Consider the following 18,629-nt stretch of genomic DNA (forward strand, 5'->3'; position numbering starts at 1 on the left):
AGTCACTATGGCATACAGAGGGAAAGAAAGTCGCCTTTTCTGTCATAAAAGGGTCAGAAGAATAAGTCAAAGTCGTACCCTTTGGGATCAAGTAGGTCTCGGACTTTCTCATTGTAGATCTCCATGTAGGATACCTCGACCGTAAAACTCTCCTCCTCCCGCTGTTCCTTCTGGGTACGTTCAAACAAAGCACTACACAGACGGGGAATCAGACCTGGCTGGTCGACTGAACCCATCATGGTATACGACTTTCCTGAACCTGGTAGTAACACAATTATAGCCAGAATGGATAACTTGAAAAGTGAAAATGGCATCTTTGTGAAGGCTGACGTGATCATATATATACATATATATATACATATATATACATATATATACACACACACACACACAAAGTGGATATTTCTTTAGTTACAGCTGTAACCTGATGCAATTCAAGAGAGCAGCTCTATCATAATTTATTGCAATGCTTTTTTACCAGGTTTACAATGTTTACTTATTTGCCCTTTCCATTTACATAAATGAGGTGGACAGAATATTAGAAACATCTCTGAATATAATGCAGTCTAATACAATCCATGGCTTCTGTCCCAAAAAACTGGAACATTATATGGATCATAAAAGTAAAGTTTATGGCAGAACACTTGTATTGGACTCCATAAGATAGCAAAGGTGTACCTAAAAAAGTAGACATTGAGTGTCTTTGTCTAGACAATGGACTGAATTTTTCAGCTCTGATGTGTTTGTTGTAAGGTTTGTTGTGCTCACATTATGTGTTAACGGAAAGGAGAGATTTTCAGATCTGTTTTTCAGTTATTAGTTTTAGCAACACTACACAGGTCGATTGTGCCTCTAGTTGTGCGATTGGTTGAAAACTGCATTTGAGCTTTGGTGTTTTAAGATAAGCTGCCCAACCTTCCTGCAGCCACAACACATCCACACAAAGCTTTAAGGTACTGTGCTTACAAGGACAAAGAACAATTGTTCATATACTGTGTCCCATTGCTGCACCTATGTAATAGACTCTGTGACAGAATATATTCACATGATATTGACCACAGAATAGTGAGGTGTCTCATGAATTACCAGTTTGTCCATAGGCAAAGATACAGGCATTGTAGCCCTGGAAGGCATTGCGGAGAAGACTTTCCCCAAGGCACTGGAAGACCACCTCCTGACCTGGAGAGACACACACACAGGAAATTTTATTCTGTTCAAGTATGGATGTTTTTTCTTTTTAAAGACTTTTCAAAATGTGAACTGGATCTGTTGTTTGAACTAACCTGCGAATTTCTCTTTATCTGTCTCATCCATAGACCAGAAGCAGTAATCATAGGCAAAGACCTGAGCAGTGAAAAGGGCAGCAGAATGAGAGACCCAAACGAGTCTATGGCTGATTGTAACACAGTGACATTGGCATTCAATAACAAGTCTCACATTTTAATTTCCAGACAACATTGTGAATCATGTGGTTTATGTAACACTTTGGGAATATTTCAGATGATAGAAAAAAAAAAGACATTTTTGGGAGTTAATGATATATAATAAAGTGAGCAACACACCAAAAACATATTCAAAGGTTTCAGAGCAACAAGTTTTTACACAGGGTTTACACATAATAAATTAAACAAGACCCTTGTGGGAGAAACTGTTTTAAAGATATTACTTTGTATCACTGCCTGCATGGTTGCACACAGTTCCCAAACTGAGTTGAAGACATACAGCAGCTTCTTTGTTTAACACAGAGATGATTCACAATCACGGAATTAGCTCAGTGGTTAAATGTCTGTGTATGTGTCTGTGTGTACGCTGTTACCTTGGACTGACTCCTGATGATGTTGGGAGGGGTCAAGGTCCACAGTAACATGTGGAGAGACAGGAAGATGACATTTGGTGCACATGTCAGACAGGATGCAGTATGTTAAGCCATTCAGAGAAAGCTACAGCAAAGATTTGGACTGAACAAATGAAATCTGAAGCATCAGAGAACGGAAATAATTCATCTAGTTATCAGTCCATCAATGTTTTATACTAATTACAGTGTGTCCCATAAAAAAAAGAGAGCCGGAAGAAAAATAATGGCATGAGTGAACAGAGACAAAGACAGAGCTAGAGCCACTGGCCTCAGGCTTTACTTGGTTTCACAAGTCACTTTAGCACACATTTGGTTCAAAATTAGCCTTGTGTGTGTAGCTTGTTTACATGTTGTTTGTTTGTCACATGTCAAACCAACTTCTCAGGGGATCCGGCATGGGTTTGTGTCTGTGCATTTATCTCTGAGGGTTTGGGGAGCCATAAAAAAAAAATCTCTGGGACTGGCTAAATTGCTGCAAGAATGCCTGCGTGTGTGGGACTGACTGGTGAAGGGGGGTTGGTACCAAAGTTGGCACAGGGTTTGTGCGGTGGAATCAGATGGTGGTGTAAAGGGGTTACTGGGTCGAGGTCATGCTCAGAAATGAAAAGGGGCAAATGGAAAAAATGCCTCTGAAAGTTTAAAAAAACAAATAAATAAAAAGACATTTAAAAGGAGAGGAAAAGGAGATGTCTGTGTGATATTTTACAGGAAAAACTCATGGAATGCATGTGTAAGCAGGCACATATGTTCCACACAAACATGTCAGAGTTTTGAGCCTTTAGCCATCAGCCATGTCCTTTAAAACAGATCTTCTCAGCAACTAGAGAATAATCTATTCTAACAGGGATATTATTATTAAACTTAAAATGAAAGTTATTTAAACATTACAATGATGACATAAATATAAACCTCTATGAAATCATCTGCAAAATAAAGAAAAATATGAATATATGAGTAAAAATATAGAAGTAAATTACGAGAGCAATAGTTTTTTATTATTGCCTTACTGGTGATGCATTAAGTAGTTTTCAGTCCATACATGGAGCCTTTAAATAGTATGCTTTTACTGGTCTGCAGGCCAGCACGGTAAAACTGCAAATGCTTACAAATGTGTATAAACATAGGTTGAGTTGGTGGTAGGACTGGGCAATTCGTCAAAAAGTGACCAATACCAATATTATGACTCTCTCACCAACCTAAATTTAGTCATATCGAGTGTCATGGATCCACACTTACTGCCTCCAGTAAGCTAAACGCAAATACAGTCAGAAAACAGTGGCATAGGGAAGCTGTATGCAAGAGTTTGTTTTCATGAAGAAAAAATATGCTGTTTTCCAGCATTAACAGTGCAGCTGTTTGGGCATTTCAGCATTTTCACATCATTATTTATAACAGAGCCAAGATCCAACAGCACATATCTTGATATTACACCTCACGTTTTTTTTAATCAACATTTTGTGGGGGCATTATGTGCATATTTGTTCATGGGGGGAGGGTACCCCAATATGTATTATAATTACTGCCTTCAGTGATCACACTGATCAGATCTAAAACGTCTCAATTACTATATGGTGCACTTAGAGAGCACAGGCTGGAACCCTGTGTCAATATTAATTACCATTAATCCACTTCAAACATCGTAAATACCTGGCAGTGAGTCATTCAGCATTCGTCAACTTATTCTGCTGCTAAGCTCAGCATCAATCTGCTTTTAAACACAGATTTGTTTTAACCTACTGTGCACAGGTCAATAAGGTGGGTGGAATTTATTCTAGGAGAACAATAAACAACAGTGTTATTAGCCCAACAGACACACACACACACATGCATTTTTACTGCACTTAGGAAATACTTTTGAATCTAGATTTGAGAATCTGCCAACCTCTAAAAGATCTCTTTCAAGCATGTAGTTGGTTGAAAAAAATAGTGTCAATGGCTGGAGGTGCATTTTGTTATTTTCAAGTCACTGTGTCATATACGCCAAGAATTTACTTCAGCTAATGTTGTGTAAATGGCCAGTAACATGTGAATAAAACTCACTGACAAGCTTTCTGGTGATTGTGGAGTGACATCTGTCATCGGGGTATTAGCATCAGCCATTTGGTAGGCACTTTAATCAGAAAGGCCTGCTGCAATATGACAACATTAGGACTAGCAGTCCCCGAGGGAAAAGAATCCCTAAGACTTTTAATTTTGTGGTTCCTATTAATTCATACAAACTATGTGGTGGTCAAATGAATTTCTCTCCTTTAAAAATATCATCTCCTGTCATGTGTCTGCATAAATATTTGCCCTTCCTCGCTACAGGCAACTCCATCTTCTTCCTCCCTCTGTGCAGTGCAGCCTCCACCCACTGGGTGAGGGCAGCTGTCAGTCAGAGAGATGTGTCAAGTTGTATGAAGAGGCCAGAGGTAAGAGACTGCTAGTGCTTTATAAACACACAGACTCATACATCTACCGATTCTTAGGAGGACCCTAACTACATTCATTCTCTTTCCCAGTGATGCTGACCATCAATGCTGACAACATATCTAACTTTGACTCTAGGCTTCTTCTAAGTCCACAATCGTAATTTCTCAAACTTGCCCTTGCAAATACAGAACACACACGTGTGTGGGTGTGCGCGCCACACACACACACATGCACACACCTGTTTCCTGTTACCCATGCACATTCTTTACAAACCGCCAAAGCTGCAGTTCTTGCACAAAGCAGCCAGCATACAGTCCAATCTGTAATACTTCATATTTCACTGACGTTCCACTGCTGACGTGCTGCATTCGGAGAGCAAACACAAGCTGAGGAGTTCCAATGTGAAGGCTCACTGATTCCAATAGCTCTTCAAACCAGGAAACAATTGGAACCTCTGCTTCACAGCGTTGATGTTTATATAAAACACTGTTTTTGAGTCTATAGGACCTCTAGCAATAAAAAAGAACATTCTAAGGGTATTTGAGAGGGTCTTCATGTGGGGAAACTGTGTTCAAATTATCTTATTCGAAACTAAGAAAATAACAGGATGCCAGTTTAAATCTGTACATCTATTCTACCAAAGAAAATCTTTACAGATGGGGCTGCTTGAAGTAAAATCTCAAATTAGAATCCCTTCCCAAAACTGTCTGTGAATTTTTTACTTCTCAATATTTTTGCTTCTGAGAATGCTCTTCTCAGGGGCTTCGGGAGCATCCTACATGCTCACTGTTTCCCAGCGGTTATATCTCCAAACACTCCAACACAATCGACGTGGCAAATTTTGACATACGTAGCGATGACAGCTGTCATGGTTGCTTCAAAGGCTGCAGGCGAGAAGGGTCACCCATGTCTTGTGCTCAAATGCCCATTAACGAAGCTAGGGCGCCCCCCTTGACCAATGACAGGGGAGTATGAGGCGGTCAGCGGTCAGGAGAGCTATGAAACCGCCTCCCTCGGTCCTCGAACACTTCTATTCATCCCTCCTCCCTTCAGCATGCTCCTCCGCTCTGATCACCGTCATTTAAAAAATAACTTAATGCATGGTTGCTTCCCCCACCCTCCTTCTCTCTCTCTCTCTCTCTACTGCTCTTGTGGTCTGTTTTTCTCTCTCTCTCTCTGGGACTGTAACATCCATGGCTGCGTAGGCAGGAATGAGGAACAGAGGATGGAAAGGAGGCTGAAGGTAGCCGGGGGGGTTGGGTAGCAAAGGAGCTGGGTCTGAGACTGGAATGTTAAGCTGAAGCAGAAACATCATCAGGGTAACATAGTACATACTGATAGCAACAGGATACTTCAGCACATACTGAATAACTCTATGTTTCCCACATACTGTGAAAACAATTACAAACTGGCCAGCCTAGGCATATCCTCCTATATGTCTCAGGATACATCAAGTCCTCGCATCAAACTGAAAACCTAATGTACACATTTCATTTTTTTATCCATCTAATAAACGTTAACTGGACCTCTGAATAGATATGCTTTCTGATGCTAGTTTTTCTGATCTTCACAGAAAAGTTAACAGTACAGATGACTTAGAAAACATAAATAATTTGACAGTAAATCAGAACATACCATATGTTAAACCGTCACCTGAAGTGTTTTTAAGATAAGGCATCAGATTAGTCTACGATGAGCTTTAAGACTTTACTGTGGCACTGACTCTGGATGTTCAGATCCAGTCCATCACAACATGATTTCTGGTCCCTTTGCCAAATGTGAGCCTAATGCTAATTTCATACACTCCTAACATCTCACAGAGTCAAAGTTCAGCCTCACCAGTCGGAAAATCTGCTTATTAGGATATAACGTTCCATCTGACTAACCATGGTTGTGCCTCCGTGCATATTGTGACATGGACCACCAGTGTACAGTGTGTTTGCTCTCCTCATTCCATCTGGAGCTACTACACAGGTAATGGATGGTCAATCGATCACTTCCTCTTCACTCTCATTTTCTCCACATTTACAATGATATATTGTCACTGACCATGTTTACATTTTAGTTCAGTAACTCCTCACTACAGCCCTTTCAAACTCAGTTCATGTCCATGGTATTGTATTTGTCGGAAAGTCCAATATCCAATGGGCTACTGACCAGTTATTGTTTTACTGCAATAACCTAAGAAATAAATCAATTAATAAAATCACATTCTCCTTATCATTATTGTGTTAACTCTGTAGTATGTGAAGTGTCCAAAGTCCTAAATCAGCCTGAAAACTAGTATAAATTTGGACCTCACCATGCTTGGGTCAAGCTGACTTCCACTCACCTTGAGCCAAAATTTAAAGCAGTTAGAAGCTTGGTGAGTTCAGCTTGGCCTGGTTAAGCACTTGGCCTTACTCCACACCCAAACACCACCTTTCTCAAATATCCTTCGCTTAAAAACAGGTATTACATAACACAATATCAGATGCAATAAAAACTACAGCGGTAGACATGCTAACATACACACATAAAATGTCCATCATTCCAAGATACGCAGCCAAACAGTCTCCTTTGTGTATCGTCTTGGAACCCACATTGCTTGTGTTTGTCTCACTGACATCTGACAAGAGACAGATCGGTGTCCAAGTGTGTCAACGTCAAGCCTCAGCAGTCCAATGCAAACAGCCTCAGGTCATCATGCAAACTGCAGTGTCTGACCACATGGCTGCAGGGTAGTTAGCAGTCTGCTTATCAGACTGACTAGTACAGAGTGCCCTGGCCCTGTAGTTCAAACACTGAGGGTTAGGACATCTCGAGGGTAGGCGCAGAAGCAGACTGGATGCAAATTAAAATGTATGTAAGATGTAATGTAAGATCAGAACCAGACAGCCAAAAACCTGTCAGAGAGCACAGACAGCCCATACATCATAACATCAAGGTTTCCTTAATGATTCTCTATAAGCAGTGCTTAAAGAAAGCAAAACGCTCAAACTTCATAAAGGCACCACTGCAGTGAGTCACTGAGAGTAGCAATTTGAGGAACTAACCCTAAGTCTGGCCTGAACAGTGTGCACCACTCGTGGAAAAACCGAATCGGGCACACAAGCACACAGCATTGACAACTGAGGTGTGAGAAGCGGGGGGGAAAAAAAAGAAAATTACCTTAAAGCGAGGTCTTTTCAAATTATTCATTGAGGAGGATTCAAAAATAGTCTGCGGGTGTTTTGATCAGGTATATCACAGAACATACGTTCAGTTGTAAGTTTGAAACTTTAAAGCTCGGTGGGAATTGCTCGGCTTCAAACTCTTCTTTGACTTTGTGTTTCAATAGACTGGGGGGCTGTTTAACAAGAATGAGGTCTACTATATGACAGTGCTGATGTCCTTTTCTCTTCCGTGCCTGAGTGAATGAGATAGTCATTTTTTAAAGTGTAATGAAAGAATGTGACATTGGGTAGGGACATTACAAGCGAGTTTTAGCTTGAAAATATATGCTTTCCACGACATTTTGTATCTGCTGAGCCCTGTATCAAACAACATAAACCATAATCCACCAGGTAAGTGCTGATCAGTATTAAGCCACATCTGTTAAGTTAGTCTTCAACAGATACCTAACCATTACTTTTATATTTGAGGGTAATTTCCTAGCCTTGTAAGCAGAAAAACAAAGAGGATTTGAGGGGGAAACTGGATAGCTTGTATGTGAAACAAACTGACACTATATAGTACATCCAAAGTTCAAAAAACATATCTATTCTAGGGTATTATGGTGTCTTCCACACAAAGATTTTACCTGAGTGGGTCCCTCAGGTATATTACAGTATTAGAATATTTGGTGACCCATTTTTTCTTTCCTTTTTTTAATCTGTCAGAGGGAACACAATTGATTAACTAGTGGACAATTAAATGCGTTGTAGAGAAACACAGAAAGAGAGAGAGGTTCTCTGGTACCCAGCCCCCCCAAACATGCACTAGTGATTGCAGTGGATTGCACTGTGATCTCTCCCGTTAAATGTAGGCCTACTTAAGCCTTCGTTTTGTAAAAGCTTGTAAAATCCACATTTCAAAAAGGCTGGGATGCTTGTATAACACAAATTAATTTCCTTAAAAAATCCTTTTTGACAAATACTTGAAAACAGTTGAAAAAAGTACAAACAATGCATTCAACGCTGATTTTTGTAAATATTTGCTTTTTTTTTTTAATTTGATGACAGCAACACACTTCAACAGCGGTAACAAAAAACTGGGAAAGCGGTAGACTTCTCAGAAAGCCCTTGTTTTGACCATCCCACAGGTAAACAGGTTCATTAGCAACAGGTGATAATATTATCATTAGGCATGAAGGAGGCATCCTGGAAAGACTCAGAAACTGTTGCTGGTAAACAAAGTTTGTGTCCAAATGACTCATTATGTTTTACACAACATCTACAGTTTTTGGAATAAGGGTTGTAAATACCAGTGGTTGGTGCCAATGTCATCTGGTACCGCACTGGTTTGGCTAGTAGTTGTGAAAACAGAATCATAGGTAAAGAAAAAGCAGCTGTATGTTTTCAGCAACTCGGGGAGTTGGGTGTGTTTGGGTAGGAAAGGTGAAGGAAAAGAAAGATGAGAAGAATAAAGTGGTTAGTGAATAAACACTAAAATAAGGCAGAGCATTAATTAGAATGAACTGTCCCTGGGGTGCACTATATTAGCTGCAGTGCTCACAGGCAGAGTCCTAATTTAGGAATAATTCAGTTTGTCTAAATGGACTCACAAACCAGGAGTAAGCTCTACAGAAAAGAGAGCCAACACTTAAAAATGAAAGTTCTAATTCATATGAACCATTTAGTAGATACATATCAAATCAACATCAATGGATTTCACTAGTTAATTTAGTGGAAAGCTGGTTTGGAAAGACCCGGAGATTATTTAAACAGAACTAAGCCTTATCTCTTTGGCAACAACCCCCACAGAAACACCAGTGCAGATATTTCTAAAAAACGTTTATCAGACTGCTGGAGGAGTCTGCTGCTGAAGATGGTGAATATAAATGAACTGAAAAGTTTAATTCCATCACAACTTAACATTCATACTGAAAACAACTCCTGGAAATTAAAACACACACCACACGTACACATTATTTCATCTGTGCTATATCCTTTCTTGTGTTACCCCGAAGTTTTTAGGCTAAGCAAGTCAAAACCAAAAAGAGACAGTGTAGTACAGTAGTACTACTAGTAATAGTTAATCCGAGCAAAATAGTTAACTAATGAAACAATGAAACAATGAAAGAAAGCAAATGATCTAAAATCTAAAACAACTGCTCTTTTATTCAGATTTGGATTCCTTCAGTGTTCATGGGGATGATCATCAGGATGTTTTTACCAGGATCCAAATTATCCACAGAGGACTGCTCCTCCTCCTCCAAATGTACCTAATAATTAAAACCAGTAAAAGCACTGAATAAAGCAGTTCACAGTAGAAATCTTTCGTCAGCGCTGTTCGGGTGTCACAGGATGTCAGGAAGACCTGAAAGCTAAGCTGCTGCTAATCTTGGCTCAGCTTGCTTTTAGGTTAGAATTTCTTCAGTGTTTATTGTTTACAAGGAGTTTACCAAGAGTCGTATTACATGCATATCTTAAAGCACACTCCTCTATGCATCCACTCCAGTCTTTCTCAGAGATTAGCAGCGAAGTGAAATGCTGAGTAAAAGATAATCCTCCAAGGTAAACAGTTTGTAAATGGAAAACAAACAAACAAAATGAAAATAGCATCTGCACACTTAGGGCAGCAGTCAGTCAGCCCATCCTCCTGCTGCTTTGTCACTCCTTTGTCACAGAGAGACTGAGAGACAAACTACAGCCCTGCTCTTGTTTAGTCCTCCATAAAAGTCACAAGGGAAGTTTATGGTCGACAGATGCACAAGAAAATGAGGGTTTTTCCCCCTCTTCCATCGTCTCCTCACCCAAGGAAGGGGCTTCACAGTCACCAACAGCGACCCGGAGTTAACCTCCCCCTGTGTTGCCAAGGAAACGGAAGAGCTGAGAAAAAGGGAGGAAGCTGGGCAGTGGGGAGTTACGACCCAACGGCGTGAGGGAAGAGTGGAGTCTGTCTTTTTATGTAGAATTGTCTCAGTCTGCCCCTGTCTTGCTGCTGCTGCTGCTGTCTTTCTTCCAGGCACAGGCATGTCTCACTCACTCTCATTCACTCTCACACACACATCAAATTTAATGTGTCCTAATACTTCATTCACTGCACGGACAGTGAATAAGGAGACTCAAGACTCCATAGAAGCAGGGTAAAATCCAATAGAGGCAAACAAGTGACAAGTGATTTGAATGGAAATACCACCTGTGCCTAGAAGGCCCAACAGCAGGTTGGTCAGCTAAAAAACATTCCAAACAAATCTGAGACAAGCTTCTAAAATGAAGACTCAATGTAAGGTTACAAGCAAATTTCCAAGGCACTGAATGTCGGCATGGCTGCAATTTTTCCTAAAAACTGACTATGCAAGGGCAATAAAAAGGGGTGTGTAGAAGCACATTCACATTTGGCAAATTAGCACAATTTAAAGTATTTATACTCTGAATTAACTATTAGTAGTTATTGCTTGCAACGTACCCATGAATCTGTGAATGTGAACGATGAAATGTGAATTCCCTAAAACTTTTCAGATAATACTGCAAAAGATGTATGCGGTAATATACTGCAATATATACATTCAAGTCAAAATGTACAGTCAAGTCAAAACATACCTGGAGTCTCCTTTGCCCAGATTACCTGCAGCAGGATGGAGGATCGTCTGGTTTTTCACCATCTCCACAACACATTTAGTGTTTAATTCCTTTTCTGTGGATCAGAGAACACAGTATTAAAGCCAGAGCACTAAACCTCATGACCTTATTATCTTTGATTGTTTCTACATTTTTAAACAATGACAAAATAAAAAATAAGAAATTGTCATTCATCCATCCATCCATTTTTGATACGTCAGGGTCACGGGAAAATGTCATTCAGTCCCATATATACCACAGTATCATCATCACCATCAGAAATACATAAATCTTTTCCCAGCATTCTTCCCATGGTGAGAGCAAAACTGCAAAAGCGTAAAAGTGAACTTGTAAACTTTGGCCCTTTTACCAGATAACTTGATATTAGACCCAAGATCCATCCATCCATTTTCTGTAGCGCTTATCCGTCAGGGTCGTGGGGGAGCTGGAGCCTATCCCAGCTGACTACGGGCGAGAGGCGGGGTACACCCTGGACTGGTCGCCAGTCGATCGCAGGGCCAACACACAAAGACAAACAACCACACACTCTCACACTCACACCTAGGGGCAATTTAGAGTAGCCAATTAACCTAATGTGCATGTTTTTGGTATTGTGGGAGGAAGCCGGAGTACCCGGAGAAAACCCGCGCAGGCACAGGGAGAACATGCAAACTCCATGGCCTTTTACCTTGGAGCACACAAGCTAATCAATAAAAGAGGAACTGTCCAGGCAGTCAGTTTCTCCTTCTCTCTCTTTCAAACACACAACGCAGGACATCCCATAGTAACCATGACCTGTTTGTGTGCTATGATGCAACACTTGGCCTTCAGAACATCATCTGACCATTTCCAACTCAGCATAATGCAAGGTCCTAATGCTTCGTCCACTCAGGTATTTATGTCAATAGTCTGCACAAGTCAGCATATAATGTTGCCTAATGAGGCTACTTTATAAAGGCTACAGTTTTGCCAACTACAGTTTCACTGCCCCATCGGAAAAAAACACTTTTCCAACATGTGCAACAATTCATTAGTACAAAAATGTAGAGACAAAACAGAACAAATGCCTAATCTAACTTTAAAGCTGATAACTCACAGTGTTTCTAGTAAAGCACTACATACTAGTTTTGTTTTCATAGCTGAGTCAGTCATATAACCTTGTAATAGAAGTCTCGCTGTGAAAGCATTGGAAAATAACAACATGAACCACAGTGGAAATTCATGAGGTTGGTAGGTCTCCCCATTCAACTGTCTTGCCAGTGAGACCTAATAATGGTTGTCTATACACAAGTTAGGTACTGCCAGCATGTCCTGGGCATCCGGTTTTTGGCAGAGCTAGTGGGGCATTTTAAAAAAAGTAAAAACATTTGACAACTGTTACTTGCAGAGCAGACTAAATCCATTAGCATAATACCAGTCTTTTAGAGGTGGCTGCTGGTAAATGCTTGGGCCACAGCCACTGAAAGACTTCATGTGTTTTAACACTTTAACGCTTTTTTACTGTGGTAAAAAGCCAAGATAAAGAACATCCAATCACAAAATACTGCATTAACAATATTCAGATCATGTCAGTAACAGTCCGTACCTTGGCTTGTAGACACAAAACACATGAAGCATTTCTGTAAAAGCAGGCAAAAAATAAGTGACAATTCTTGCTATTTAACCTAGCTGATAAGTTCAAGATGGGCCACAAGATTCTTTGCGTTCATTGTGTGGCTCCTGGTAGGGATAACCTCTTCTACTTTGCCCTCTTCCACAAAGAGGTCAGAGGCCAAGACTAGAACAGCAATCCTTTAGATGCAAATCAGTGTTTGCTCAAGGACACTACAGCAGAGAGAAGATGGATTAATAATAAATAATGTCCTTCAAGTCTAAGTCATAGTTCAAGACTGCCAAGTAAACAGGCATCCACTGTATTTACCATTATCACTTGACCCAGTCTTTGCATATAGACTGCTGATTTTTAATAAACAGTCATGCCCCAAATGACTGCCAATAATCATTTTCCCCATTATGCAGGGAGCATGCAAGAGGATGCAGGGATTTTCAACTTCGGGAAGTGTGTTAGGACAGGAAATATTCTGTGGTTTCAATTCCTTCCCCACTAGAAGAATTATCTGAATCAGGTTTACACAGCATCCTTTTATTACATGTATGCCTACAGTTGATTTCTGACCAAAACCTGCCTACTCTGAAGGAGAGATGGGCACATACACTGTCATGAACTAAGGTAGTATTCAATGTTGATCATGTGCCCATTTTTTCTTGATTACAAAAAAATGTATGAGATTCTCAAAAAAAAATCAGTGCACTACCCAGGGTTGGTTACAATCTACAGGAGAGACAGAACAATTTCAAACAAAACTGCCCTGATGTGCAAGGACTGCAGATGACAACTTATTGCTTTGGTACTAAGCGTGAATGTGGCTGCAAAAAGCTTAGTAACATTGCCAAACAGGACCTGGCCATACCTGTCCGCTGTGTTCCTGTGTTTTCAAGTGGGGTGTACATGGTCTGCAGGCTGTATGTGCTTTATCTATGAACTACTGGCATGGGCTGTTGTTTTCCTAACAAACACATATGTAATGGCAGGCATAATGACAAGTACCTTTGTCTAAAAGTGACTGCTTAAGTAGACTATTGAGCCACTTTCAGATTCTACTATTATTTCCCTTCTTGAATACAAACAGGAATCCATACCTCAGCACTTGTACATCTTGTACAGCTATGTATGCATAAACCAGAAGGATAAGGGATTTGAGACTAAACTTTCTGTTTAGATAGGCTCAACACTGCTGCTCCTAGAAAGAACACGGGGATAGAGCCATGGAAACTTGGGGTCAAAGGTCAGAGGACCTGAATCACTCTCCAATTCTTCTGCTGTCAAGAACACCACAAAGCAAAAAAAAAAAAAAAAGCAGGGTGAACCAACAGAGACTGAGTAACAAAAGGACAGTGAGAGTGAAAGAAGAAAATAAAGTAAAACAGGGGAAGTGACACAAACATAAAGAGGTTGAGTGAAGAAACTTTTTGTTCCCTCTTCCATTTTTCTGCCTACATTACCCATGTACCCTTATTGCTGCAGCTGTACTTCCTGATGAGCAAAAAGGAAAGTGTGATGGTTGGGAGGATAAATGTACCCATTGTTATTTGCCTCTCCTTGCTCCATAACCAGCTCCCACTTTCCACTGCCAGTCTCTCTAGTCCTTCCCTGGGCTACCACCAGGGCTGAGGTTTGGCACAACAGCCCTGACATCAGCCAGGAAGCTGACTGGCCATGGTGCTGCTGTTGCTACGCCTGGAGTTGCTCTGTTCTTCGAAGGCCACAGCCATGGGAACATGGAGCATTACGCAACGTTAGCAAATATTCATTCAGCCTCACTCCCTTCCTGCCTTTGTCCAGCTCCACAGCTACACCACCTCTCTTCCTTAACCTGGGATACACAGGGACAGTAGCCTCAGGCTTACAGAAACCGATTTGTTATTTCAGTGTCACAGGTCTGAATCATCACACCGCCTGAGAACAGGTGAGTGAGCAAAGTGGATGTGTAGTCCTCTGCCCTCCCATTACTGCTGCTGTGTCCTGAAGCAACTGTCTGACAGCAGGAGACAGTAAGAGCTGGGTCTGAAGGGAGCAGCTCAAAGGTGTCAATGTGTGGAGTCCTGAATAAAAATGATGTGGAGCTGGAAAAAGAGCATAGACTGACAATTCACACAGCTGATAAGACTCGATTTTTGATAGTCATCCCCTCTGAACTGACAAGTGATGGAAGGATTCTGTGCGCACTCACAGGTGATATGGTTTTCAGGGGACAACTGAAATCATAAAAGTCTTACATTAACTCTGGCAGATGTGCACAGAAGCTACATTCAGACAGTGATCAGAAAGGCAGTGCTGAAAACGTGGCACTGCTGGTTCCAAACCCATTCCCACAGCCTTTAGTAAGCTATCAATTTGCCTGGTTGTTCCCTTGAACAAGTGAAGCTGGACAAATACCTACTAGTAACATAATAATAACTTGACTGCAGAGAAAACCTCTATCATTAAAGGACACTTTGATGGACTTATGAAAGTGGCTTTTGACACATAGTAATAGTAAAATAAACAATTAATTTTAATAGTTTGCAGTTAAATTAACACTGGAATTACAGGAAAAGGCACTTGAAACTTGAATGACTAAAGGTCTCCAAATGAAAGCTCACATTAACTGCAAGAAGTAGACATGTTGTGAATTTGCTGTGAACACAGAACTCTCCCATTAGAAAAGAATGACATGTCCCTAGTGAAATGTGTTTACAGTAAATCCCTGCTTCTATGAATCCAAATGTATCTGAACTGAAGCGGAATTCTGCCAGAGCTAATCTGTATCCTCTCCATCTCTGTCTTGCCATCTGTAGCTCATAAACACAACCTCAATGGTTAAATTATCCTACATCAACTGACTCATAGTTGTGGTTCAAAAACAGAAATACATGGGATTTTTGTGTGTCCAAAACAAATGTCTAACCTTGCAGACAGCCATCACTGAAAGATGTCACCCTGGGAGCTGAGCCTCTCTACGTTAGAGTTCATGATAAATACCTGCCTATGTGAACAGTGTGGCAATCCAGTGCCATGGTCTTGTGACCAACTTCTCCAGCTCAGAAAGCGGAGAGAGAGGGGTACATGTGATTCATTCTACCACTTGTCGGTCAACCACTCTGCCTCAGCGGCTCTCCTCATGGAGCACATGGTCTCCCATGGCAAGAAAAGAAAAGAAAAAAAAACGACCTGGCAATTGACCAGTAAATGTCATCTGTGCCTCCCTGCATGCTACACTGATAATCTGCAATATAATTGCTGGAGCATTTGCACGCAAATTTGTGCAACACTGTTCCTTTGTTAGCCAGGCTTTACTAAAATCAGTGATGAAGATGTGACATGATATGGACATGTTGCAGCCCAGGGAAGAACGCTGGACCCAATACACATATGTGTTGGCCTAATGTTAGTGTGACAGCGATGACAGGAGTATGAGAAACGTCTGTTCAAAAAATACATCATCACTGTGCTACTCAATTACTTTGTAACTGTGTGCACTGATGACTCTGAGAAGAGTTTTTCTGACACATTGCTGTTGTCCTCATGAAGTTATACCAACCAACAACTATAGAGTTACACGGCAACGATGACTTGCCGAATTCTTGCAGCATGTGACTGATGAAGTCAAGAAGATACTGGCATCTGTGTCAATCAGACAAGAACACAGAACACCTACACTTTCTAACAGTAGATGTCATACAGCAGCTCTGCTGTAAATCCAGCTGAATGGCAGGCAGCCATGAGGAAAGCCCTGTGGCAGCACTGTACAAACATGTGCCACCCAGACCAGCCAGATTACAGCTTTCTTTAATCTGCAGGAGCTCATTTCACTAATGGCATCTGATTTCTGACAGCCATTCCATTGCCAGGAAATTAAACATAGAGTACTTCACTCAAGTCAGTCAGTGGATAGTGTTATGTGATAGTGTTATTGTCAAGTGCAGGTTGTATATAGCTAACCTGAGGCACTCTCTGCATCATATAAACTGAGATTGTCTATGACCAATAATGTTAATCTTAATTTGGTGTTTTCATAATAATCTGATATCCGGTGTATGCATGTTCTCACTGTAACCATCATGTTAACATGCAATGTTGACAAGACACATGCAGTCTGTGCAACATTAACAGAGCCGGTGTATGCATAACAATCCAAATCTGAGCTGGTTGAAGCCCTCTCACCTCTCCTGTTCATGGGCCGTACTCGAACAGCCACCTTGACATTTGCGTCGTCCAGGCTGGGCTCCCCCATGCTGACTCCTTACCCAGGGTGGGGAGGTAACGCTGATCTAAAATGAATCAGCTCTTCGGCTAAACAAGCATCCAAGAGCTTGGAAATGTTGCGCTAGCCGGACTGTCGGCCAGCTAGCTTCGCTCAGCTTCGCTCCATAGACTAGTCATGTCCACGGAAAAAATACAAAAAGCCTGGGTAAAATCCTGTAGGAAGCCAGTCGCTTCTGCTTATCTTCTTCTTCTGCTCATATTCCAGGCTAATGTAAACCCACAGAGGCGTGGAGGCTAGAAGGGAAAGGAGAAATGTAAATTAAGTAAGATATTGGAGCCGCTGGTGGATGTGAGTGAGCAAACATATGCTATCTGCAATGCAAAAAACGGGCTAGCCAGCTAATTTACCAGGCAAACTGAAGGGCAGCAGCGGCAGGAAAGAAGCAAGTTTTGGCCGTGCCCTACCATTTGACCACATAAAACCCCCAGACACCATCCAACCTACGCGCTACATACCTTGGTGGATTCACCCCAGGGGTGACACCCGGTAACCTACATGTACAATCCGAGTAAGATCCCTCAAGAGCCGCCTGTCGATGATCTAAAGCCTCCTAACGGAATCCACTGTGCCCTCTCTCTGTGTCGAGCTACAAGCAGCTAGCAGTACCCGCCCTTCCGCCAAAGTATTACCGCTTCAAATTAAAAGCGCGTTGGTTAAACTCGTCTGTCGAGATTGGAAGATTTTAGCTAGGTAACTTTAAAAATAAGGCGGCGCTTTATTATGTCACTGAAACATAACTATATAGATTTTGCTCTTTCGACGTTATTGTTCCGTGCTGCTAATGTCAATTAAACCACAGAAAAAGCCGGGGAACGATGTCCGACTAAATGTAAAAACGTCCAGTTCTCGTTACACACCTTTCCGAGTTTAACTCTCGTTTAAAACTAAAGTCAAATGGGGATGTAGGTCAGACTTACATCAAACTAAGCTGTCAAGTCGGCGGATTCGAACGTTTAGGACCAAGCTGCAAAATTACAAGTTAGCTAAAATGTTCACCGCATTCAGTTCCTTCTCCTCAACCAAACCAGACCAAATAATGTTAATAACTAACGTTACAGTAACACTCGTGCAATATTTGTGTAATTTAGTCGAAATTATCTGTTGAACATGTTAACATGACGTTTGTGGTTAAAACTTAGTTAGTTTAAAGTTAGTCCTTATACTCTGCGGTTGAGGCAACCAGTTTCCACATACACCGCCCCAGCCGGGGACCGTTAACTTAGTTGGTAAAAGTACCGGTCCGGCTCGATTAGTCAGAAGTCCACTTTTAACACTTTACACGCTAATCAGCATAGATTAAATAAACAGCAACTAATGATACAATTCTTTTGGATAAAATATGGAGAAAAGGTGTTTGTTACCAGATGTGCTGAGGACCCCAGTCAGTCACGCGACACTTCCGCTGTCCACTGTCAAACTCAGTACAATAAATGCTACATTTCCCACTGTGATTTTCAAAATAAACCCTGATATTTTCCTAATTTAGCCACATTACATCACCCAGTTAAGTTTAGTTACATTGGCTCATATCAGTTTAGTTTCATTGCATTCCACTACACATTCCAACATTCAACATTCCAACACATTATGACACATAAAGTCAACGCAGTTCCACAAAACACAACAAATACACAATACTGAAATAATATCCATAATCCTGGCATGCTGTAAGTTAGCTAATAGCTAATAGCCTTACAGGCGACACTGCATTGACTGGTTAAAAAAAGGTCACGCAATGAATGTTAATAAATG

At 41.1% G+C, this 18,629-nt stretch overlaps 1 protein-coding gene across 5 annotated transcripts in view; it reads right to left on the reverse strand.

Moving 5' to 3' along the window:
* The window catches only part of kif13ba (kinesin family member 13Ba), a 39,623-nt gene extending 21,313 nt beyond the window's left edge, over nucleotides 1–18,310 (reverse strand). For 3 of the 5 annotated variants that reach the window (XM_046405625.1, XM_046405535.1, XM_046405446.1), the window contains exons 1-7: nucleotides 17,333–17,557; nucleotides 16,775–17,110; nucleotides 10,993–11,086; nucleotides 1,817–1,829; nucleotides 1,284–1,344; nucleotides 1,087–1,179; nucleotides 79–259 (exon numbers count right to left, since the gene is read on the reverse strand). In XM_046405625.1, coding sequence (XP_046261581.1) covers nucleotides 79–259; nucleotides 1,087–1,179; nucleotides 1,284–1,344; nucleotides 1,817–1,829; nucleotides 10,993–11,086; nucleotides 16,775–16,844 — 512 coding nt within the window. In that variant the 5' untranslated portion in view covers nucleotides 16,845–17,110; nucleotides 17,333–17,557. Of the gene's footprint in view, nucleotides 1–78; nucleotides 260–1,086; nucleotides 1,180–1,283; nucleotides 1,345–1,816; nucleotides 1,830–10,992; nucleotides 11,087–16,774; nucleotides 17,111–17,332; nucleotides 17,559–18,238 lie in introns of those variants that run through there. The other 2 variants (XM_046405361.1, XM_046405278.1) reach the window with 2 other exon arrangements.
* Between the last annotated feature and the right edge of the window lie 319 nt (nucleotides 18,311–18,629).

Source organism: Scatophagus argus, chromosome 1, assembly GCF_020382885.2.
Source record: "Scatophagus argus isolate fScaArg1 chromosome 1, fScaArg1.pri, whole genome shotgun sequence".
Classification (NCBI taxonomy): Eukaryota; Metazoa; Chordata; class Actinopteri; family Scatophagidae; genus Scatophagus; species Scatophagus argus.